Below are 23,015 nucleotides of genomic sequence, written 5' to 3' on the forward strand. Positions count from 1 at the left end.
TTGGGAAGGGGAGACTTGAAAATTGAACTTTCTGGTCATTAAGCATTTGGTGGACGAGAATGCTCCACTTTAAGTGAAAAGTCTTCAGCTTATTGAATTGATTAAGTGTGGCTTCGTAATAATATATACTCTACTTATGGCTTTGAACTTTTCAAAGATGACATACATGTGCGATCTTTATATTTACTCTGACTATCTTTTTGTTAAAAAAAAATCATTTTTCATAGCCAGCAACTATTATACACAAGATGAATTAAATATCATCAGGAATATTTCACTCATAAAAGATTAAACCTCATCCTTCGTGTGGGAAAATCCGACCTGGCTGATGGTGCTCGACTCTGGTGCATCCTCGCCGTTCTTAACTTTGATGATCTTACGCCTCCAGAAGCCGTCCTCATCCAATTCCTTAGAAGAGTGTAAATGGTAGCCGCCAATAGCCGGAAGAATGTGTGCCCAAACCAACCAGTATAAGGCACCGAAGCAGAAGATACCGATACCGACAACACAATGAAGATAATAAGGAAGGTGCTCGTAGACCGAATTACCCGCAGAAGGTGCAATGTAAGGTGCCACCACCAAGTAAGCAGATGCCAAGAGGAAGAATGCCGTAACTGGAATCGTTGCTTTGATTGGTGGATTCCAAGTCTGTCTTCCCTTTTTGTTCTGGTAATGAAGCCAAAGAAGACCAATTGCAACCAAAAGATTGACGATGTTCAATGGGTATGAAATCAAGTTAAGAATGAAGTTGTACGCATCTCCTGGAGGAGGAGCCACAATAGTGATGACACAAATCACCCAGTGCTCGAGCAAGCCCACAGCGGGTGTATTGAAAGGTTTTTGTGTAGCAAAAAATGAAGAGAATGGGAGAATACCTTCTCTTCCCAACTGTTGGACAATTCTACCTTGAGAGAATATCACAGACAACACGTTTCCAAGAGCTGAAAGCGCCACAAACACAGATAACGCTTTTTGAGATTTCACACCGAACGCTATCTTGAAAAAGAGAGATGCGACAATCTGGCCAGAGCTGGCAAGTTGTTCTAACGGCACAACTGCGAAGTATGCAATGTTGACAAGCATGTATATTATTGCCAAGAAGACCACAGCGATTGGTCCAGAGAACTTTAAAGTCTTCACTGGGTTCTTCACCTCACCCAAGGCATAGTTGGCGTTGGAATAACCAATGAACGACCAAATAATGTTGTACAAAGCAGTAACGACACCATATCCGGTGGCTCCTTCACCACTGAATGCATGGTGAAAGTTAGTTGTACCTGGGGCACCACTTATTTTTCCGGCAAGTCCAACCCATCCGGTCACAGTAATGATCAAGATGATGATTAGCTTGAATAAGCCCAAAATGTTCTGGAGATACATGCCCACTTTAATGTTCGCGGAATGAATTAGAAATGCAAATGTAATGCAAGCAATACCAACGCCACGTTCATTCCATCTAGTGACTTCAACTCCGGCAGCGGTAAGAATATATTCACCGAAAACAATAGAGTTTCCTGCAGCCCAACCTAAGAAGAAGACGTATGCACCATACATACACGAAATAAGAAACTTTGGTTTAGTGTACACGTACTCCAAGTAGTTCTTTTCACCACCGTTTTTCCGAATGGCCGATCCGAATTCCATGTACACGTACAAACCCGCCAATGCAATCAAGGATCCAACAACCCAAAGAATAAGCGATAGTCCAACAGATCCCGAAAGTGCATAGATTGTGGATGTCGTGGAGAAGATACCGGTACCGACCATACGATTGAAAATCAATCCAATTGCAGAGATAATGCCAATCTTTTTCTCATTCTCGTCCATTGGTGTAACAACACCACTTGAGAGTTCAAACTCCTCCGTCTCAGCTTCAGCTTTGTCTTTCGTTTCGCCCATAATGACAGATGGATATGATTCTTTTGCTTATGACCTTACCCAAAGGTTCTAGTACGAGTTTAGACAAATAAGCTTGCTTTGTGGAGAAAAAAGAGTGGGTGCATTGCCAAAGAAAGGTTGCTAAAGTGAGATCTTTGATACTATATATATCGATAAGCGATGGATTTACAAATACCCCAATTTTTTCAAAACTGTGTAAACTCAAATTCAAGAGATACCGATTGTGGCCAAGACAAAGCCACTGGTATCCCTCAACAGCGAGATTTCCAAACTGTGGCTAAGTGATTAACCAAATTTAGCCCAAATTGAAATGCATAGAAGAAACCACAGACAAAACAATTTCAAAATTTTCACTATCCTGTTATCATAAACCCCGATGCCCCCCATTGTTAAAATTTCTCTGTCATCGTAGTGTCAAAATTTTGTTTTTCCAACCGAAAAATTTTGCCACCTTAATTGGCTAGGCTGCATCTCTCTAGCTTACATATGCACAAGAACTAAATAGCAAGTATATACATACATATACTTGTGAAAACCCTTTTTGATAAAAAATTTTTCAGGCTTCCCACGCCATGGTTCCATATTGCTATACAAGTTAAGTTATATCGCCACAACACGTTAGCCATACTTAACACTGAAAAGCATTCATGAGGCCTGGTGATGCCGTAGCCAGCCATAAGGCATCGCGAGACTAAATAAAAACAAAATTTGTAAATTTGGCCGTTGCCGCATTACGGCATTGTTTAACTTTGGGGAAAAAAAACGGTCATCCCAATTAGGAATATGCCATTAGGGATTTACAACAGGACACCTTGAGACATTGGTGAATGGGTAATTTTAATTAATCTATAAGATTCCGAATTAAAGTGAATGTGATTAATGTATTATCATAAAATGGGCTGTTGTAGTGACATGTGTTCGATTTTTTTGAACATTATAACATCTGATAAATATTAACTCAAATGCCTCTTTAGAAAGAGAGAATGATGGTAATAAAATATATAAAATAATAAATACGAATGTAATAAATTTCAAAATTTCAAAATTCATTAATTTTTACCAAGTTTACAAATTGGAAAACACAGAGTACAATGTTTTCGACGCTTTAATATAATACAACTACTGAATGTAAAAACAAGTTTTAGACTGAATTGTTATGTATGCTAAGTAAATTAAAATAGTAAAAGTAAAGAGATGTAGCAGGATTGAACTAGCGGAAATCAGTTGTGCAGTTTCTTTTCGTAAGAGTGCAAGTTGTGAACACCACCCTCGTACTGGGCAGAAGGAGTTCTCAACTCAAATCTGACAGTACCCTTGGCAGTCTCTTCAGTAAGAGCAGCCAAAGACCGAACACCGATATCTTGGCAAGAATGCTGGAGACCATTGAACAAGTATGGAATAAACTTGACGATGGAACCCTTATCCTCAACAGAACCAGCGACACCCTGAGCAACCAAAACCTTATCACCCTGAGAGAAGTATCTTGAGGTGGAGGCGTTGGCATTCTGATGAGTCTTCTGCATAGCATCGATAGATCCCATACCACGGTAGAGCTTTAATCTCTTACCGTCTCTGTAGAAGTAGTCACCTGGAGTCTCAGTGGTACCGGCCAATAAACCACCCATCATAACACAGGAAGCACCCAAGGCAATAGCCTTAATGATGTGACCAATGTTCTGGATCCCACCATCAGCGATACATGGAACACCAAATTTATTGGAAAACTCGCAAACGTTGTAAACAGCGGTACCTTGAGGTCTTCCACAGGCCATAACCTCTTGGGTAATACAGATGGAACCAGAACCCATACCAATTCTAAGAGCATCGGCACCAGCAGCGATCAACTCAGCGGCCTGCTCTCTGCAGACAACATTACCGGCGATGACCTCCAATTTTGGATAGGTGGACTTTATGAACTGGATCATCTCAATTTGGAAGACAGAGTTTCCCTGGGAGGAGTCGATCACAACAACATCAACACCTGCCTCAACCAATTTGGCAAGACGAATTCTGTCGACCTCCAGGGTACCAATAGAAGCACCACAAAGAAGCTGTTTGGAATGTGGAGACTTCGAAGCATATGGGAACTTCTGGTTCTTCTGCAAGTCAGTAAGAGAAAGCATGGTGACAAAGTTTCCAGCATCATCGACAATTGGCAATTTACCCTTCTTAGACTCCATCAAAATTCTATTTCCTTCTTCCAAAGAAATACCGTACTTGCCAGTAATGAGGTCGGTAGTCATAATGTCGGCGATTGGGTCTTGATCACCTTCGTGGAATTCAGTGTCCCTCGAAGTGACGATACCAATCAACTTGCTTCCGACTTTACCGTTCTCAGTAACAGGGAAGGAGGTGAATCCAAGCTTCTTGCCGAGAGCCTTTATTTCGGCAACGGTGTGGTCCTTGGAAATAACAACTGGGTCATTGATGAAACCATTCTCGTACTTTTTAACTTTTCTAACCATATTGGCCTGCTCCTCAGGTGCGCAGTTATGGTGAATGAAACCAATACCACCCGAAAGAGCCATCTTGATGGCCATATCAGACTCGGTAACGGTATCCATAGGAGACGATATGAAAGGTGTCCTCAAGGTAATGTTCTTGGTAAGCTTAGAGTCCAAAGAAACATCCTTAGATGTGAAGCCAATCTTTCCAGGCAAAATCAAGAAATCGTTATAAGTCAAACCGCCGTTGACCTTAGAGTTCATCAAATCCTTAACGGAAAGACCATCTTTCTCTTTGTAGGTGGAGAGATAGTCCATTGCCTTTTTGCAGTCTAAGAAAGCCATATCCGTTTTTTCTGTTAATTAATTATTATTCCTTTTCAAAGGGGATAGAAACCAACCTAGAAGACCTATTATATTGATCAATCCAAGCTCAAAATGTACCTTTACTATTAATGGGCAGGAGGTTGCCAAAAAAAGAAGAGGGCTTAAAGGTTCGAAAATAAGAAAGGTGACCACTGCAGAAGGGGGAATAAAGTGTCTATTTATACCTATTGGTAGGGCTAGTATCCATGGCTACCCTGATTGCGAATTCTCAATAAAATACGTGAAAAATTTTTCTTGGACCGATGGGTTGTTGAAAAAAAAAAAAAAAAAAAATTTTTTTATGGGTTGGTCGATTAAGAAATCAATGGTCAATGCAATGACCATCTAAAAAAAAAGGGGAAAAAAACCTTTTAATATATAAAAAATTGGGCTTGTTGACTTCTTTTTTTCCGTAACACCCAGAAACCGGCATTCAAAGTATAATATATTTTTACGTTAAGCTAACTCATTGAGATGATTATAAACAATGCAATATATTCCTTCGTTCTGATTCAGCGATGAGGAATCAGAGGCCGCGGAGCACTCTCATTGGAATCGTGCGGAATTTAACGAATCCTTTTATGCAGCTGAAAGCATTTGAATCAAAATGGTTCTCTTACTAATTTCACTTTCTCGTCTCGGTGCATTACGACCAGTAAACCGGAATTTACTTTATTCTCAAATTACTGCTTCCACAATCTGTTACAATTTCTTCCCCACTACTTAATTGTAGAAGTAAATGCTTGGCATGGTATATTCACCAATATTATTACCTTTTATCATTACATTATTCTGACCTCTTAAGAACAACAATTTTTAATAACATCTGTACACCAGCAAATTGTTTTTGTTTCGGTTTTCTTGGATGTTTACATCACGAAATTGATTGAACGATCCTCTTCTTTTTTTTTTTTTTTTTTTTTTTTTTAACTTTACTACCTTCTTAGCTTAGACCAACCCAAGTCAGTGTAATACCACATTAAGTCATTTCAAAGTGTCAATGTCTTTTCAATGGTAGATCCAATTACGCCTCAAAGAAAAATACAAACGGATGTTCCTAGGCACACCCCTTCATCCCGAACGGGGAGTCCTTCGAAACAGTCTGAATACATGAAAAGTATATCCCGAATAGAAACCGAATTTATTCTGTCATCATCACGGCAAAACTCCCCAGGACAGTTATCAAATTCAAGTCTGTCACCACTGGATAAATCCAGGATATTGTCGACAGCTTCAAGTCTTTCATCAAGGAACTCTCCTCTTCCGGTATTACCTACCTCGCCCTCATCCGTATACAACAACGAATCACCATTATTTTCACCATCAAAACATCTGTCAGGTTTTCCCAGATTGACTCCTAGAATACGAACAGACTTGCCTTTCACTGATAGGAATGATGTTAACTCACCTTCACCCCGATCGATGACGAAGCCTTCTTTTAATTGCTCATCTAACGAGATACAGGATCCGGATTTTATGCCTGGCAATTTTTCTCCAAGAGGGAGATCGTCACCTCTAAAATTTGGGACGACAGACTCAGAATTCAGTATGCAATCTTCTCCCATTATGACATCTACACATTCATCATTCAGGAAAAAAAACTTATCAAATTCACACGAGTCCTCTCCAGTTCGCCGAATTGCTCCGGAGGTCGGCAATCAATCTTCAATATATCGTGGAAAAAATCTCCTGAACACTTTACAGAAGTTATCGGTGCGAGATGAGCCATTGGAAACACCGACATCACCTTTAGAATCAAGAAATTCCCTTACCGCATCAATGTTTTCAACTGGTTCTGTGTCAAAACGCTCATCTGGGTCTTTAAAAAGAGGATATGGTCAGAGCGGCTCGATTATATCCAGCTCATCAGTTTATAAAAAACCAGGATTGCCACTTGATATTCGTATAATTGTTGAGTCGAGACCTTCATCCATCCACCATGACTTCGCTAGTTTTGATGGTAAAACTTACAAGAGCTTTTGGATGCTATCAGATAAGGAGGCCGAAACATTCAAAAATTGGGATGCATTGGAGTTCGAAAGACAGAGCAGGTTATTTGAATTCTACAGCAACTTGCAAAGAATACGATTTAACATGAAAAGAATGGTGTTTCACTATGGACCCGAGTTCAAGAAAGCCAAAGGATTGACGCCAAACCAACAGGATGATTACAGAAAAACATTTATTCCAATTCAGGCTCTATATAAGTATCTGGACAAGCTCGTTGTTCACAAATTAAAGCCAGCCTATGAGGGACAAATGTTTGTGAATGACAAATATGTCCTTGAAGTTTCCCGTAAATGGCTCACCAATGTTGCAGCGAAGTACCACTACATTTCTCGAAGCGTGGTTTACTTGGCAAGGCTTTCCGCAAATGAAAATGTTCGTTCATGGATTGCCAAAGAGGAACAGACAGACGAATTAGCTCGTTCGAACAGATATGCTCCTTCTGCGAAGGAGCTTTTCAGTTCTTACTTCATTAAACTTTTTACACCATTAGCCTTAATTTTAAAGGATCTAACCAAACTCTACGGAAAAATGGGCAAGAATGAGAGAAGGGAGACTGTTTTAGCAATGGATGAAATTCTTCAAAAGATCAACACAACATCTGATTACACTACGGATTTGGACAATAAAATATCCCTTAATGAGGATCTACTGTGCTCCGATTACCTTTACCTCGAGACAGTGGATCTTTTCAACATGAACAGACATGTAAAGCCCGGGTCTTTAAATATGGAGGTTAAAAGAGGTGTTGCCTGGACTAAGTGTAAACTAGTCTTGTGTGATAACTATCTTCTACCGTTAGTTGAAAAAAGACATAAGGAAACATCATTATTCTTGGAGAAACCCCCTATTGCGTTGCAGTATTTAATTTACAGGGTTATCGAACCAAATGACAATAATGATCCTTACCAGATTGTGATCAAAGATTGCGGTAATGAAATTACGCACTTGTTTCGTACACCAAAGGACCAGAAAATGCCCGCGATCGTTTTAAAAACTTTTACAAAAGACCTCGATGCTTTTCGGACCGAAATGTTCAACAAGCTATCTGATGGATTCAAATTAACCCTCGTAAATAACTGGAGCTTTACTACTCACGAGGCAGTCAATCATGGGAAGGATAGTAAAACATACAAGCCGAGGTTAGGTCCGGATGCTAGCGATCGGGTAAAGTTAGCATTGGATGAATCCAGGACAAGACTCCAAATGCCAAAATCTGCTAGTGTTCATCCTCTATCAGTGGCTGAGCCATTGACTGGAGATGTATTTAGATATTCGGACAATTTATACTATGCAATTGGAGCAAACGATGGTCTTTACATTGGTCAGGAAAATCTTCCAATGTCATGGAGAAGAGTTTCCTCTTTACCAAGTGTTACAAAATTGGACATTATTGATGGTACAGTGCTGTTTCTTCTCAGTGGCGATAAGCTTTATAAAGGGGACTTAATCAATATTATGGAATCATATGAAAGAATGGGCGGTGCAGAAAAATGCTTCAAGGAGGTTGTGAAACATTGCAAGGGTTACACTATAGGTTACCAAGAGGAGAGAAATGGTCCAGTAATTATGAGCTCAAACTTCGTATTTTCCTGGAAGGACAAGAAGATTAAATATGGACCGATAAATATGGAAAATAACTATAAACCGTCGGTGAAATCGGTGAAAGCCGTTTTCAATGTGAACAAAGTCTGCGTTCTTTCGGACAAGCATTTTTCAATACTTCATTACACTGAAGACTCGCCAATATTCTATCTTTCAAATCTAAACTCTCTTACTAATACACAAATGCCGCAGGTCGACAACGATTCGGAGATTAGAATACGACAGAAAGGTCAGAAGCCTATTGACACATTCAAAATGCCGGGAAGGACTCGGAATGAATACGAGATCTTGCTAGTTTATTCGCGGTATTGCATTGCTGTTAGTTACGACTCCTCCCAGCAGGCATTCACACGTTCCAGAAATGAGATTATGCTTTTCAACTTTGAGTGCAAGGGTGCTTCGTTCGATTCATCGAGCAGGATTCTATTTATCTGTGGAAACTGTGGGCTGGAAGCATGGAGTATTCCATCTAAGGAAGAATTAAAGAGTGATAGGGATATCAGACCAGAACTTGTGACATGCATCACTGGAAACCACGTGAGACTTCTTAATAATACAAATCAGAAGATACTATTATGCTTGACGCTTCCTGGTCAAAAACTTGGCGATGCCGTCGGCCGTCAGATATTTTACTTGAACGGAAATAGGACACCCTGAACATTTCTATGTATAAACAGCTAAACTACTGTGTACTTACCTGCCATGTAATAAAACAACTATGCGTCGCGACGACTGCGTCGATTATATATATGGTTCGCGAGAGAGTAGGAGAATGAGGTGCAAAAGAAAAAGGACGGAAATAAATAGAATAAAACAACAACAAAAAAAAAAAATAAAGTAGGAACTAGCTATCTGTGAAAATAAATAAAAATAAACAAGTTAGTACGATTGTTGGTAGTTTATCCCTCGGACAATCTAAATAGGTGTGAGCCATACAAGATAAAGAAATTTCAGTACTTTCGGTAAAGCTTGTGCAAAGATGAATCAGAATACAGGATCAAACAATGGCAACATGTCATCACCTTCATCGCCAATGTTGGGCAACACACCATTAAATCTATCATCTCCAAGTCTTTCATCTGCTGGATCATTAACACCCCAGGCACAGTCGCAGGGACAGGCTCAGCAGGCACAGCAGAATGTGGGAAATATGCAACAACAGCAACAGCAGAGAAGAGCTGCACATGCATTTCCTAGAATTACACCTCAGCAGGCACACCAGCTTTTAAGGCAGTTCAACATTGAGAAGGAAGGTGCACAGAGGGCAGGCATCAACACCCCGGAGGGCAAGCAGCACGTGAGGAAGGCGGAGAGAATCAAGGCTATTCTCATTCAGTACAACAGGAAGCAAAAGTTGTTGGCGGCACAAAGACAGCAAAGACGTGAGGCACAGATTCAGGCAGAACAGAGGAGCCAGCAACAGCAGCAACAGGGGGTGGCTTTAGGCGGGATGATGGATACCGGAGGGGCTGTTCAGGGAGAGAGAGGCACGAGCTTGGATTCCCACATGCAGCAGCAACAGCAGCAACAACAACAACAAGTTCAACAGACCGAGCAGGCACTACAGGCACAGCAGATGCAGCAAAGATCTGGAAATTCGAACAACGTGGATTTGGGATCGCTGACGCCGGCACAACAGCTACAAATACAGAGACAGCAGCAGCTGGCCAAATACAGACAAATCATAAAGCTTGCAGAGCAGTTCAGGAACCAGCTTCGGGCAATAGAGACCAGAAAGAACGTTCCAAACACCCCGGCCAACCTGATTGCACAACTAAATCAAAAGGAGCGGGAAATAAAGAGCAGAATGGAGCAATGCAGGGGATACGCCCAGCAGATTGCAAACCGAATCCGTCTGATGCAGCAGCAGCAGTCCAACGGTGTCCAGAGCTTTGGATCACCAGTCTCTTCTGGAAGTTCCAATGCAGCCGGTGCACAGCCACAGCAGTTTCAAGGTAAGCTCACTGCAGAGCAAAAACGTGTTTTACAGCAGCGGATATTGTTGGAGCAGCGGAAGAGACAAGAGCTTGCCGGTCAAAGCCAGCAGCAGGATATGCTTTCACAGGTTAAAAATGCAATGAGTACAGGTTCCATGACTTCTCAGAGCCAGAGTCAGGCAGAGGCTCAGCTACAAAACCAGCAATCGGCATCGTCTGGAAGTGCTACAACCAAAACAAAGAAGAAGACACCAAGAAAGAATCAGAAGAAGAACAACAAGACGCAGACAAAGAAGCTTACGAAGGCGCAGAAGAAGCTTTTGAAGCAGAATGAAGCAGCAGCAGCAGCGGCAGCATCTTCAGCTTCTGCAACTGCAACTGTAACTGCAACTGCAACCGCTTCTAGTGCCACTTCTGCAGCATCGACTGCCCAGAATGGTGCTTTAGCTGCCGATACGGCGAACAATACTGCCCAGAAAGGCCATACGGATGCCTCCGCAGCACAAAAAAGCTTCCAAGAAACTCAGATCACAAGTGTCATGCCGGGAACAGCAGACACGGGTTCGGGTACTCCTCGTCCTCGTTTCCAGAACATCACCATTCCGCAGGATTTGAAGGTTTCGGCACCTTCCGCTGTTTCGGTCAAGATCAACAACAGACCAACGCTGCTAGGAGGAAATGCCACGGATTCTCCAGTATTAAGTAACCCGGCGTTCATCCGGCCTCAGCACTTCGAGTTTGAAGGTGGCCGGGTACTAAATAAGCGTAAGCTCAGGGAGCTCGTGAAGTATGTTGCATCTGAGGAAGGTGACACGGATGTGGCCATAGATGGAGATGTGGAGGAGCTTCTTTTGGATCTTGCCGACGAGTTCGTGACCTCAGTTACGTCGTTTGCGTGCAGATTGGCAAAACACAGAAAATCAAACAGCCTTGATGTCAAAGATGTTCAGCTACACCTGGAGAGAAACTGGAATATTAGGGTGCCAGGTTATGCTGCTGACGAAATCAGATCCACCAGAAAGCTAATGCCCAATGCTGCCCACAACTCTAAAATGAACGGCCTTTCAATCAACAAGAGCGTGAACAAGGGGAAGTAGCCAATGTATTTTGAATTTTTGTAAACCTAGAAGTATAAATATAAATTAAGATAAATGTTCGAATTTTCGCATTTGCCTGTCTTTTTTTTTTTAATTTTTTTTTTCATTTTTCACTTTCTGTACTTCCAGATAGGACGGTCTTACTAAATTCAAAAAGGCTAGCAAAGTGGTCCTGCCGTTTTCCGCATGCAGCTAGTACCAATCATAAAAGAATATGCCCTTCCAAGCGACTCGGTGGTTGTCGCAGGCTGGTCAATCGACCTCTTCATACATGTGTCATTGCTCACAGTTCTAAATCCGGTTCTCGTCTGCGTGTACATGATCCACCAGTATATGCAAATAGGTAGTGCAACATTTTCGACATTCAAAGGGCTTTTGTGCATTTTCATAGAATTAGCATGGCTATTTAGAGCCTTTAATATAAAATCGAGTTCATGTCCTGCAGAATGCCAGTTTACACATCCAAGTAAACTAGTTATAATGATCACAGGTGGCTCTAATGGCCTTGGCCTCGAATTGGTGAGGATTTACGGCTCTAATCCCAATGTAAAACAATTGATTGTGACGGACGTGAATGAAACAAAAGAACTTAGTGATCTAGAACGGATACATAACGGCAAAATTGTGTTCTTAAAGTGTGACATGGGCATTCCAGATCGGGCAAGAAAACTTACTCATGATGCCTTTTCTAAATATGGCAGAGTCGACGCTTTGATTTGTAATGCCGGCATCAGACAAGATAAGCCCACCATGGAGCTTCAACAAGAAGAGTTTCACCGCTTGGTGCAGGTGAACTTTATTTCACACTGCGAAATGATAAGAGAGGTAATAAAGAATCATGAAAGTGCAAATAAAGCCGATAGATTACACATCGTTGTAGTTTCATCCGTTTTAGGATTTGTGTCTCCGAAGTCATTGGGTATTTACTCAGCAACAAAGGCTTCACTTACAAATTTCATGGATGCACTCAGGTATGAAGTTCCCAAGCAGATAATCCTTAGCACAATATGTCCTGGTCAGTTGACAACTCGAATGTTTAGTGATATTGATGTTGGCAAAACGTTTCTTGCTCCATTGGTGGACCACAGAAAATTGGCAGGGAGGATTACCGAAATTATAAAAAAGGGGCGTAATGGTTTGTTTACATACCCATTCTACGCACAATTCTTGCCCGCGTTGAGATGTATGCCCTGGCTTATTTATAGGGCTCTTAGGAAGTTTAGTGAGATGGATGCAACTTCATGATAATTACAAAAAAGTACCCCTTACGACCGATAACGAATCCTAATACAATCTGCCTTTACGCTTTCCATTTATACTTTTTCATTTAATGTACAATACATCATTCTTATAGACGAAACCACAGATAAGGGTAACAATCATGCATTTTTTTCCATCTTGCTCACGATACCTATCAATTTGTCAGAGAAGATCTTGAAATCGATGAAGCCCGTTTCTCTGAAAACTTTAGTCAATTCAATCTGTTCCTGATCTATAGTTCCATCAAGATCAACGTCAATGTAGTACACAGGTTGTGTTTTCGACTTGAGATGTGTCGAAACTTTGAGGGTCTTCGCACCTTTAATACCCACGTATTTGGTAGTTTTGACAACGTATTTACCAAACAAATACCATATGAATTGGAATCCAAAGAACAACACGACAAGCACTTCTGTATAGAAAACATATTGCCCATTGTTAAAATCATTCTTGTATTTCTTCTCGGCATAGTACATCAAACCGGCAAATGCAACACACAAGTATCCAATTATTAATTTGATATCCTTCAGCATGAACGACTCTTTATAACCTAAACGAGAGAATGCAGGCGATAAATGTTGGTCACACTCATTTCTGAGGGCAACGGCCGAGTTTAAGTTCACCTTCTTGGCCATTTTACAAACGATCTATGGTCTTTAAAGATATTCTGGCGACGAGTGCAGCTGAGATGAAATAAAAGTTAATGGCACCAGCTGTAATTGGTGCGAAGCACTCAAACGAAAAGTGATGAGAAAGGAGAAAAAAAAAATATAAAGTGAGAAAATAGAAGAAGCATTATTTCATTACCTAAAATATTTGTCTACCTGTACATTTTCATCCTTGATAATAACGTACTGATCCAAATACAAAGAATTTCAAGCATAAAATTTCACTATAAATTATAAAAAAGCATCGTAAAACAAATTGTAGATATATACAATCATGACATTAAATGCCCTTGTACCATGGTTGGTCTTGAACTCTATAAGGTATTTGGGAATATTCGTCCTTGAAGATGAGATGTGGCTTCCGCTCAGCAAGACCAATAATTGCCTTAGCGAATTCACTATTTCCCCAACTAAACCATTGCCTTGAATATTTATGTGTAGGTGAGTTGATTTCAATACCCTCATGCATCAATCCTAAGCCTCTGGTGGTTGAGACCACCTTCTCCAATAATTTCAAAATCTCCGCATCATCTTCTGAAGTTCTTATTTGCACCACCATAGACATTGGCCAGCCATAGGAAAGACCAACATGTGGCCCACCAATTCCACCATAGTATCTTCCATTGACAAAATAAGGATTACCATCACTTTCAAGAACCATCTTTCTAGTATTCTGGTAAATTGGATCTTCAACTGAGAGGAAGCCCAAATCAGGAAGGGAAAGGAGAGATGGCAAGTTGGCATCATCCATAATATTTGTTCCACCAAATCCATCAACCTCATATGCAAAGACCTTGCCATACTTCTTGTGTTCCACCACACCATAATCGTTGATACCTTTTCGGATACCTTCGGCAATCGAACGAGCTGTAGTCGATGGTCCGTTCAAATGAGCAATTTCAAAGTAATGGGCGATTCTTTCGAGCTCGGCGGCCATATAGGCATTTCCAGGAATGAAGAACTGGAATATGCAGGCATCATCCGATGGCCTAAATGCCGAACGAATAAGACCAGTGCCACCTTTGATAGGATTTCCACGTCCACCTAAGCAAAGGGTTTCTGTGCCTGACATTGTATCTCTCTGAAAAGTGTATTGAGCAACCAACGCACGACCATGCTCATCTTTGGTTGGAATTGACTGAGTTTTAAGAATGTAAACAAGGTTTGTGAAAGCGGCACTCCATATAGGGTCGCTTAGAATTGTGGTGTCACCTGAGTATTTAATATAATTATTCGTGAGATCTAAAAATGATGCCAAAGAATCAACCTCCCATTTACATTCGAAAACTTGGTTCCAGTCTGGTTTTGGTGAAACTGTATCCTTGGATGATGGCACTTTTTTAATTTTGGCCTCCGCTGGGGGTTGGAACGCATTGCAGTAAGCATCATTTCTCATATACATGGCCTGCTGGATAACAGCACCCTTGATGAGACTCTTAAGATGCTCGTCAGAACTAATAAGTGGAGTATACACACTCAATTGGTTAGCCGAGTCACGGAGCCACTCTGCTGCAATATCGCCTGTGGCAATAAACGTTCTTGGATATCCTGTTCTCTTATCCTGTGGGGTATACCACCATATAGTGGTGTCCAATGTGTTGGGAAAGGCATTTTCAAAGAGCCTTGCCATATCCGGATCGGCCAGTCTTTCCTTCATATCCTTGATGACATTTTCCACGGCTTTGCTACGAAAAGTACGACAATCTGGCTCTGGTCGCATATATGACAACTGCTGGTCTCCTTCCGAAAGTGGTGGATGAATACTCTTGGAATATTCAAAATAATTCGGACATCCTCTTTTTTTCTGTTGGCCTAAAATTTCCGTGTCTCTCCAGCTTGAGATACTGTGGAAAAGCGCATCAGCTAAAAAGAGAATTGCAATACCAACGAAAAGACGGCTTGTTAGTGATGAGGTCTGAAACCATAATGTTATGGCAGCAATAAGCCTGGAAACAGGCGACCTATTTGTATGAATCTTTGTATGTGGCATATGTGGATTAGGTTCATTCAACGGTATCATCTATAAAATAAAAATAAAATGCAAAAGTGTTCAGAAGTGGGTATAAAGTTAACCGGGTATTTAAAGGGCACGATGAAAGCAATAAAATTCAAAAATGTATATGGGGAAAAAACGGAAAACGACAAAAACTATTCAGATTTGAATAAACAAGAAAAAGATTATAGTAAACGAAAAGATGAATAGGAAAACAGGAAAAAATAAATTCGATCAATTATGTAAAACAGTAATAAGTGGGGCAATAAAGTCTGTTGATCAAAGAATACTTAGTTAGAAATGTGGAGGAAAACAGGGAGCGAGCGTCATGCATCGAGGAAGTAAAAAATAAAAGTCCGGAGCGATAAAAGAAAAACGACCAAAATAATACATTATTCAATGCTTTAAGGTCTGGGTACTTTTTGAGGGGACACAATGTACTTTTTTTTAAAACGTCGAGAAGAATATCGAGAAGGCGTTTTAATTAATTTGCATTGAATACGGCTTCTAATTCCGAAGGAAACGTTACAGCGGAAGCGAAATACGATACAATTCAGGAAAATAATGCAAGAGCTTTACGGATATTAGTACTGCTTTTTTTACCAAATACCCCTTTTTAAAATGATAAAATTTCAATGGTGAACTTCGGGACCAAAAAGAAATTAGGCCGTTGAACAAAAATTTGGTACTTATTATGACTGTCAAATTGGATGGCCTATATAGCAGTACCAACACAGAAACGACAGTGAAGTTCGAATAATTTTGGTTCTTGATGGAAGTTAAGGATTTCTACTTTGTTAAATTATATTCGTAATATATAATCTTTGAAGAAACACGGATAAACCAAATTTTAAACTTCAATGTGAAGCGATAAAGAAATCTATCAGACAACATCCAAGTACGGACGAAAAAAAAAAGAAAAAAAGAGAAAAAGAGAAAAAGTACAGGTCGCACATGTCCTATTTCTACGATAGAATACGTCGGCTCGGTCAGCTATTCTGAGATACAATTTAATTAAATACAGTATAAGAATTAATCACAGTAATAAGTTATCATATATCATCATGTCAGAACTAGCACGGTAAGTAACGGACAAGCTTAATCCTTTTGCTGTTCATAATGCTAACCTAGGATAACTATATTTATTTAGAATTGTTACATCTATACCTCCAATTACCAGAACGTTCACACTCACATCTTTAGTGATGGATGGTCTCAATTCGTTTGGAATTGTACCGTATTCATCATTTGCATGCTTTTTCCCCGAGGCGGTCAAAAATTTTGAACTATACCGTTTCGTGACGGGCTTTTTAATACCAAATCCACAACCAATGCAGGGTCTAATGGAAATGTACGTGATGTATACCTTTTCGAAAGGCGTGGAAACAAAGAAGTTTGGCCGTAATTTTCCAGATTATTTCTTTTACCTTGCAATCACATTTCCACTTATGCTTTTTGGGGCTTACTTCTTTTTGCCACCTGTCCTATCTCTATCTCCAGCACTCCAATCGGCACTTACATACACATGGGCAATTGACAATTATGATCAGAAGGTGAACTTTTATTTCATACCATTACAGGCATCTCTACTACCCGTGGTTTCTTTGGGTTTCCGGATCCTAGTTGATGGTCAACTATCATTCCTTCTTGCTCTAATCGGAATGTCCGCAGCCTACATATACAACTGTATTGAAACCCATTCATTTGGCCCACTAGAATCATTCTTTTTAGCACACCATGGAAATGCAACCAACAGGCTTGGGGCTGGAAACAACATTTTACGATGGGTCTATTCAACAGGCAAATTGCAGGCTCCTCAATGGCTAAGGACTATTTTTTCAAAATTAACAGGAAATGATTACAATTCGGCACCTCTCAATGGGGGAATTCATGTTACCCCATCATTTAAACAAAACCCATCTGGTGGTAGATTCAATAGAGAAAAAAGAGCCTTCCAGGGGAAAGGAAGAAGACTTGGAACGAAAGAGGATTGATTGTAGAATAAATGTTTATAGTGCTAAATGGGACAACTAATTTCATTACGGATGGCGAAGAAAAGTTAGATAATATGTAATTTGGAGAAATACGGATATAGTTTTTTTTTTTTTTTTTTTTTTTCTTGAGATGCCCCAAAAAATATTGGTGATTAGAGAGATGCGTATATTTTTGAACGGTATGTTGCCACACTTATCCTACCCATTGAATTACCACAGAGAAAGGGCGTACATAATTACACGCACATTACATTTCTGTGATAACCTACTGCATATCAAAAGATGACATACGATAAAGATGAAGAAGCCAAGCCATTATGGCTTGTGGGATACGGATCTCTACTTTTCAAACCACCTCTTCATGATAAAGCGATCTCCAAGAGCTTCAAAAAGTTCCCTGGATATCTGAGTGGATTTGCCCGCAGATTTTGGCAAAGCAGCTACGATAACAGGGGGACCCCAGAGCAAAAGGGAAGAGTTGTGACAATTATTCCAGCAGCCGAAATTGCATCGCATGATGAATTTAAGGATGACATACTACATTACGAACTACACTCTCAGGAACATTGCAACGAAGTAATCAACAACGCAAAGTTGCTTCACAATGCCCTCAAGGTCTGGGGATGCATATATTACATACCACCAAAGTATGCAAGGGAGGCCAGCGAATATCTTGATTTCAGAGAGAAAGATGGCTATTCCAGCCATAAAGTCTCATTTAATGTGGTGTTAGATTCGAAACAGGAACAAGATCCAAGAATCCAAAGTATCATGAGCAAATTACCCAAAAATAAGGCGGGTGAACCAGTGATTGATTCTATCGTTTATGTTGGAACAATTGAAAATGAATCTTTCGTAGGACCAGAAAATGTGAAAAAGACTGCCGACATCATTAGAGTTTGTAAGGGTGATTCTGGTCCAAACATAGAATATCTTTTGGGATTAAACGACGCCATGAAGGATCTCGATCCCTCTGGTAGAAATAGAAGCCATGATCCATATTTAGAGGATTTAGTGAACTTTGTCGAGAAAAATTAGTATGTTAGTATGTTAACAGTGAAATAAGCTTTGTATACAGGCTGGCTGTATATTTTTTTGGATTTTTCCTGCTCGGTACATTGATCGCTTTGGAATCAGTCGATCTCATCCATGACTGCGCTTGTATGAAAAATTGCACTTTTTACAATGGAAAAATATGTATCTGCAAGAGAAAAAAAAAAAAGGAGAGGGGAAAAAAAAATTTCGATAATGATAAAAGAAATATGAAGAAAAAGAGATTCATATCGGCGATAACAAAGCAACTTTCTTTTTAAACTATTTAATCAATAAAACATTACCGAAGTTTAGATTTAAATGTGCATACATAACTGTATGGCAAACTAGCGGAAATGTCGCATGCAGATATTGCTAATATATTAGGAACAATTGGAACTGTTCTATGGTGCATCCAATTATCTCCTCAGATCTATTTTCTATGGAAAAAGAAAGATGCCACAGGTTTTCCCCCAATATTCATGTTTCTTTGGGCTGCATCTGGTGTTCCATTTTCCATTTATTTTGTTGGATCGGATTCTTACATTCCAATGCAAGTGCAACCGCAGATGTTTACACTTTTATGCTCAATAGCATGGATACAATCTATGTACTATCCTCCATACAGCTATCCCAAGAGGAAATGTATTGGTTATGCAGTTACATTTTATGCCATATCATTAGCATGCGAGTTGGGATTTGGAATCACATTGAAAAAAGTTTATTTGAACGGAACACATTGGCCGATGCTTGTATTTGGAATTATTGCCTCTGTTTTGCTTGTTGCTGGTCTCGTTCCTCCTTATTTTGAATTAGCCAAGCGTCAAGGACAGGTTGTTGGAATCAACTTTTTCTTTCTAGCTATGGATTCTTCGGGCGCAATTTTTTCCATGGCCAGTAATTGTGTGGATAAAATCGATATAATGGCTATGATTTTGTACATTTTAGTGATTGTCATGGAAGCTGGAATTTTTACCTCCCAACTAGTTTGGTGGCTGAGAATTGGCCGAAAACAAAAGAACAATATTGACAGCGGTGACAAAGTCAACGAGAATGAATGTCTCCAAGAAGTTGATCTAAACTCCATTGATCTTGAAAGTCAACGTTCACTTTCTGAAAGCCAGGTGCAACAGGATAGAGAACGTCAGGCTAACTTAAAGAAGGAGGAAACGTTGACCCATCAATCGAAATGCAATAGCTCTGATTGAATAATTCGCATTACAATAACTATCTAGATACCTTATTCTTAGAATGTCCATAATAATATTTGCATGCTTTTAAAAGTTTAATAAATATCTAAGTACATGGCGATGATCCGAATAACACCTCGCAAGGGAAATACAACATACCAACTCGTTTATAAATAATCATTTTCCCGGCCAATCCCATTTCCCTACTATGCCCCATGTAAAGTCGAATTTCGACACAAAATCTGCAAATCTTCCAGAAATTTGTATTGGTTTCATTGTGCTCTTTAGTTGATCAAGCTCATATTCGCTTGAACATTTTCTAAAGGCTCTGAACCGTTTGTCATATGCACCAAGTGCATAGACTAATTCTGCTCTATCAGCCGCTGGTAACATCGAAATGTATGTATGAAAGAGTCCAGATTTCATTGGATACCTGAGGTCTACCATTCTTTTCAAGAAAGAATAAAGTCTGTCGGACTTGCCAAATTTCTTAGCACACTGCAAATATAGAACTAATAAGTTGTCATTAGGATAAACCTTTCCTGTTACACAATCTCCAAATGATTCCGATATTCTCTTATCAAATTCTTCGAAAGCAACGTCAACCGGCTTTTTATTTTCTGTTCCACGCGAATCCATAACGACCCACCTAACACTATTATACTTCTTGTTTTTCTGCATTGACAAAGCCGCCACAAACAACGAGGATATTGTTAAAGGAGTCACTTTTGTATATGCATTCAATGATTCATAACGAGCGTAGGAATTTTCAGGATTTAAGGTTGATTCTCCTAAAAGATAACTTGAATTAAGCCTGCTGGACTTGAATTGTGCATTTTGATACAAATATCGTGCAAACTCTAAAGGAGTACCAAAACCGTATGCCTTAAACTCCTCTGGCTCATACAATTGTTTTCTTACTTTCGACAGCTTTTTCGGGATAACAACCTCTTGATAATGCTGTATTAGATAATTGAACGATTCAATATCAGAACAATTCTCTGATAATTTTTCCAATTTCTCAGGATCCTGAAGAATGTCGACAGGCTGAGAATTTTCTTGTACCATCTTTAGAGCTTGGTTGTTTTTAGCTAATTTGTAAAGCTTGGAAATAAATTTGCTCAAAGTACTATCATCCATCTCTTTGCTTTGAAATTGTGTATATATCTGCAGCAATCTTATTGGATCATCAGTATGACTTATTATCAGATCAAGGACAACACTATTGTATATATGCCCTTTAAAGGTCCGTAGGTATAACGATATTAATATACCAATTGTACTATAATTAAGCATGGAGTGATGATTCATCTTTATAAGAATAATATCCCATATCTCAGGATAAATCCTTAATAATGATCGATCCGCCTTATTCAAGATACAGTAAAAATCATTGAACATATCTTTCCAGTTACTCTTCTGAATATCAAGAAGCAATATGGAGTTACACAAAAACTTTGCGTTATAATCCATACGTTCATATCGAAGCTGTGCTATTTTATTTGAATGGGTATTGTCTGGATATTTTTGACTTGTTCTAACGACCTTCTTCAATCCCTCAATATCAAAACTTTCAAGCTGCCATCTATCGAATCGTTTTTGTGCACTTTTGAAGTATTTATATGCTTTTTGAAAATCATGAAAATACGTTAAATTTGAAACGGCTAGTAAGTTTGTGCAATCAGGATCGAAATCCTTATTTTCAGAAATGAATGAATTTAAAACTTTGATTATTCTGGACTGAGCAAAACGATAAAAATCAGACGGTAAAATACTGTTCTTGCCTGTATGATCGTATGAAAGTTTCCACATGATTTCACCCAATTGGTCAATTATTTGAGGGGTTCTTGTATTATTTTCGTCAAGAAACAATGTCACAAGCTTTGGAAGAAACGCAACCTTAAACCTAATTGCGTAACACAAAAGATTGGAAAATACCAAAGGTATTTTTAATTCTCTCACAAGAGCTTTGTCGGACTTTATATTAAATTGCTTCAAACTGTATAGCAGCTCCTGATCTTTAAAGTTTATGAATTTGGAGTGCTTGGCATATAATTCGTACAAAGCAATATACTCTAGTTCATTTTCAGGTTTCCGTAGAAGAAGATCATAAAGTATAATATCGGGAATTACATCACATCCATTAAGGTACGAGATGCACTTTGTCAACGAAGGTTCGAATATCGATGATATCCATGCATTCACATCATGAGCATAAGATCCATGATGATTCCAAACCATTTCTTCTTCTATTTCAAATTTGAGTAATCTTAAAGCAGTTTTAAAATTCTCATTTTCAGATAGTATTTTAGATTGCGTCCCGTTAAACAAGGCTCCATGAAATGTATCTGCAGCTATATCTGTGTATTCGGAATCTTGCCGAACTTTTGAAAACTGAACTAATAGTTTTGTGACCAAATTGTTTTTATACGATGGTTTGAGGGCCATCACCAGACTTTGTAAAAGAATGACAAATGCAGATTCAATATCCATATTATATGAAAGTCGTCTGGTCTTGGAAAACTGCAATGAATTATCTGATGAACATGGTGATGGATTTAACTCTAAAAGGCTGGGCAGACAACAAAGAAAGCACTCTAGATCAGACGTGACCTGGGCAAACATGATATCATTATGTGGTAATATGGTACTAAAATGTTGATGCAAATAAGAATTATTCTGTTTTTTCCTTAATGAAGAAATTATATGTGCAAAGTCCGAATCCAAGTTGGGTTTCTGAGTATTTTCACTTTCGCGTTCAGTACAATCAACAGTATCTGCCTTTAGCGATCCGTTTACTGTAGTAGATAAATCACGTTGATATGTATGCAAAGTTCTTACGCTAAATCCTTTGAACAAAGTTATATTTCTAGAGACCGTCTTATCTCTAGTTAAATAATTTGCATGTCTCAGATCTAAGCCGAACTGCTGTAACCCTGAAGTCAAAACATAACAGTTAGCCAGCAGAATCGGTGGGAACCGCTGATATTTCAACCCTCTGAGCAGCATGCGATATAGCACTTTCAAAGACGATGCTATGATTATTGATTTTAGTTTAATAGTATTAATTTGGAAACATAAATGATTTTCATTTCGCATAGTGAAAAGATCGGAAAAGATGCTTGAATTTTTGGAATTGATTTTCTCGGGATTTTTCTCCCCTGTGTAATTGGGCTATGGGACGGATTTTAATCATCTTCCCCACAAAATTTTATATGTTGAGAGAAAAAGCCGTTCGTTCTTTTTTGCCAGTGATAGCTAATCAATTAATGATAATAGTAGTATACACTATGAAAATAGTTATTTTAACCATTTATTATACTAAAGGTATGAAAGCGTGCATTCGATCGTAGTTGGTCTTTCTGCTCAAACCTATTTTTTAGTATATTGTTTGCGAATGATTCTAAACTAATTTTACGATTTATTCAGTCAGGCCAGTTCGGCTATATTCATTCAACCAGTAATTACGTATCATTATTTGTAATTAACAGCAGTTCTTTCTACTATACGTATAATGATTGAT

General features: G+C 39.2%; 11 protein-coding genes across 11 annotated transcripts; 6 read left to right on the forward strand and 5 right to left on the reverse strand.

The window, feature by feature from the left end:
* Positions 1–288: 288 nt before the first annotated feature.
* BRETT_004317 (uncharacterized protein) lies at positions 289–1,899 on the reverse strand (the record flags this gene model as incomplete). Its single annotated transcript, XM_041282813.1, has 1 exon — positions 289–1,899. One exon carries the CDS (start codon positions 1,897–1,899, stop codon positions 289–291), a length of 1,611 nt encoding a protein of 536 aa, XP_041135589.1.
* A 1,220-nt stretch (positions 1,900–3,119) lies between these two features.
* IMH3 (IMP dehydrogenase) lies at positions 3,120–4,688 on the reverse strand (the record flags this gene model as incomplete). The annotated part of the gene is made up of 1 exon (XM_041282814.1): positions 3,120–4,688. The coding sequence occupies one exon, from the start codon at positions 4,686–4,688 to the stop codon at positions 3,120–3,122; it is 1,569 nt and encodes a 522-aa protein (XP_041135590.1).
* Positions 4,689–5,819: 1,131 nt separating this feature from the next.
* Positions 5,820–8,978, forward strand: BRETT_004319 (uncharacterized protein; the record flags this gene model as incomplete). Its single annotated transcript, XM_041282815.1, has 1 exon — positions 5,820–8,978. One exon carries the CDS (start codon positions 5,820–5,822, stop codon positions 8,976–8,978), a length of 3,159 nt encoding a protein of 1,052 aa, XP_041135591.1.
* Positions 8,979–9,300: 322 nt separating this feature from the next.
* Positions 9,301–11,355, forward strand: BRETT_004320 (uncharacterized protein; the record flags this gene model as incomplete). Its single annotated transcript, XM_041282816.1, has 1 exon — positions 9,301–11,355. The coding sequence occupies one exon, from the start codon at positions 9,301–9,303 to the stop codon at positions 11,353–11,355; it is 2,055 nt and encodes a 684-aa protein (XP_041135592.1).
* A 186-nt stretch (positions 11,356–11,541) lies between these two features.
* On the forward strand, positions 11,542–12,600 carry BRETT_004321 (uncharacterized protein; the record flags this gene model as incomplete). Its single annotated transcript, XM_041282817.1, has 1 exon — positions 11,542–12,600. The coding sequence occupies one exon, from the start codon at positions 11,542–11,544 to the stop codon at positions 12,598–12,600; it is 1,059 nt and encodes a 352-aa protein (XP_041135593.1).
* A 134-nt stretch (positions 12,601–12,734) lies between these two features.
* BRETT_004322 (uncharacterized protein) lies at positions 12,735–13,250 on the reverse strand (the record flags this gene model as incomplete). The annotated part of the gene is made up of 1 exon (XM_041282818.1): positions 12,735–13,250. The coding sequence occupies one exon, from the start codon at positions 13,248–13,250 to the stop codon at positions 12,735–12,737; it is 516 nt and encodes a 171-aa protein (XP_041135594.1).
* Positions 13,251–13,563: 313 nt separating this feature from the next.
* Positions 13,564–15,273, reverse strand: BRETT_004323 (uncharacterized protein; the record flags this gene model as incomplete). Its single annotated transcript, XM_041282819.1, has 1 exon — positions 13,564–15,273. One exon carries the CDS (start codon positions 15,271–15,273, stop codon positions 13,564–13,566), a length of 1,710 nt encoding a protein of 569 aa, XP_041135595.1.
* A 1,208-nt stretch (positions 15,274–16,481) lies between these two features.
* Positions 16,482–17,270, forward strand: BRETT_004324 (uncharacterized protein; the record flags this gene model as incomplete). Its single annotated transcript, XM_041282820.1, has 1 exon — positions 16,482–17,270. One exon carries the CDS (start codon positions 16,482–16,484, stop codon positions 17,268–17,270), a length of 789 nt encoding a protein of 262 aa, XP_041135596.1.
* A 282-nt stretch (positions 17,271–17,552) lies between these two features.
* BRETT_004325 (uncharacterized protein) lies at positions 17,553–18,308 on the forward strand (the record flags this gene model as incomplete). The annotated part of the gene is made up of 1 exon (XM_041282821.1): positions 17,553–18,308. One exon carries the CDS (start codon positions 17,553–17,555, stop codon positions 18,306–18,308), a length of 756 nt encoding a protein of 251 aa, XP_041135597.1.
* A 350-nt stretch (positions 18,309–18,658) lies between these two features.
* BRETT_004326 (uncharacterized protein) lies at positions 18,659–19,510 on the forward strand (the record flags this gene model as incomplete). The annotated part of the gene is made up of 1 exon (XM_041282822.1): positions 18,659–19,510. One exon carries the CDS (start codon positions 18,659–18,661, stop codon positions 19,508–19,510), a length of 852 nt encoding a protein of 283 aa, XP_041135598.1.
* A 159-nt stretch (positions 19,511–19,669) lies between these two features.
* Positions 19,670–22,501, reverse strand: BRETT_004327 (uncharacterized protein; the record flags this gene model as incomplete). The annotated part of the gene is made up of 1 exon (XM_041282823.1): positions 19,670–22,501. The coding sequence occupies one exon, from the start codon at positions 22,499–22,501 to the stop codon at positions 19,670–19,672; it is 2,832 nt and encodes a 943-aa protein (XP_041135599.1).
* Between the last annotated feature and the right edge of the window lie 514 nt (positions 22,502–23,015).

The sequence above is a fragment of the Brettanomyces bruxellensis genome, chromosome 5 (assembly GCF_011074885.1).
Source record: "Brettanomyces bruxellensis chromosome 5, complete sequence".
NCBI lineage: Eukaryota > Fungi > Ascomycota > Pichiomycetes > Pichiales > Pichiaceae > Brettanomyces > Brettanomyces bruxellensis.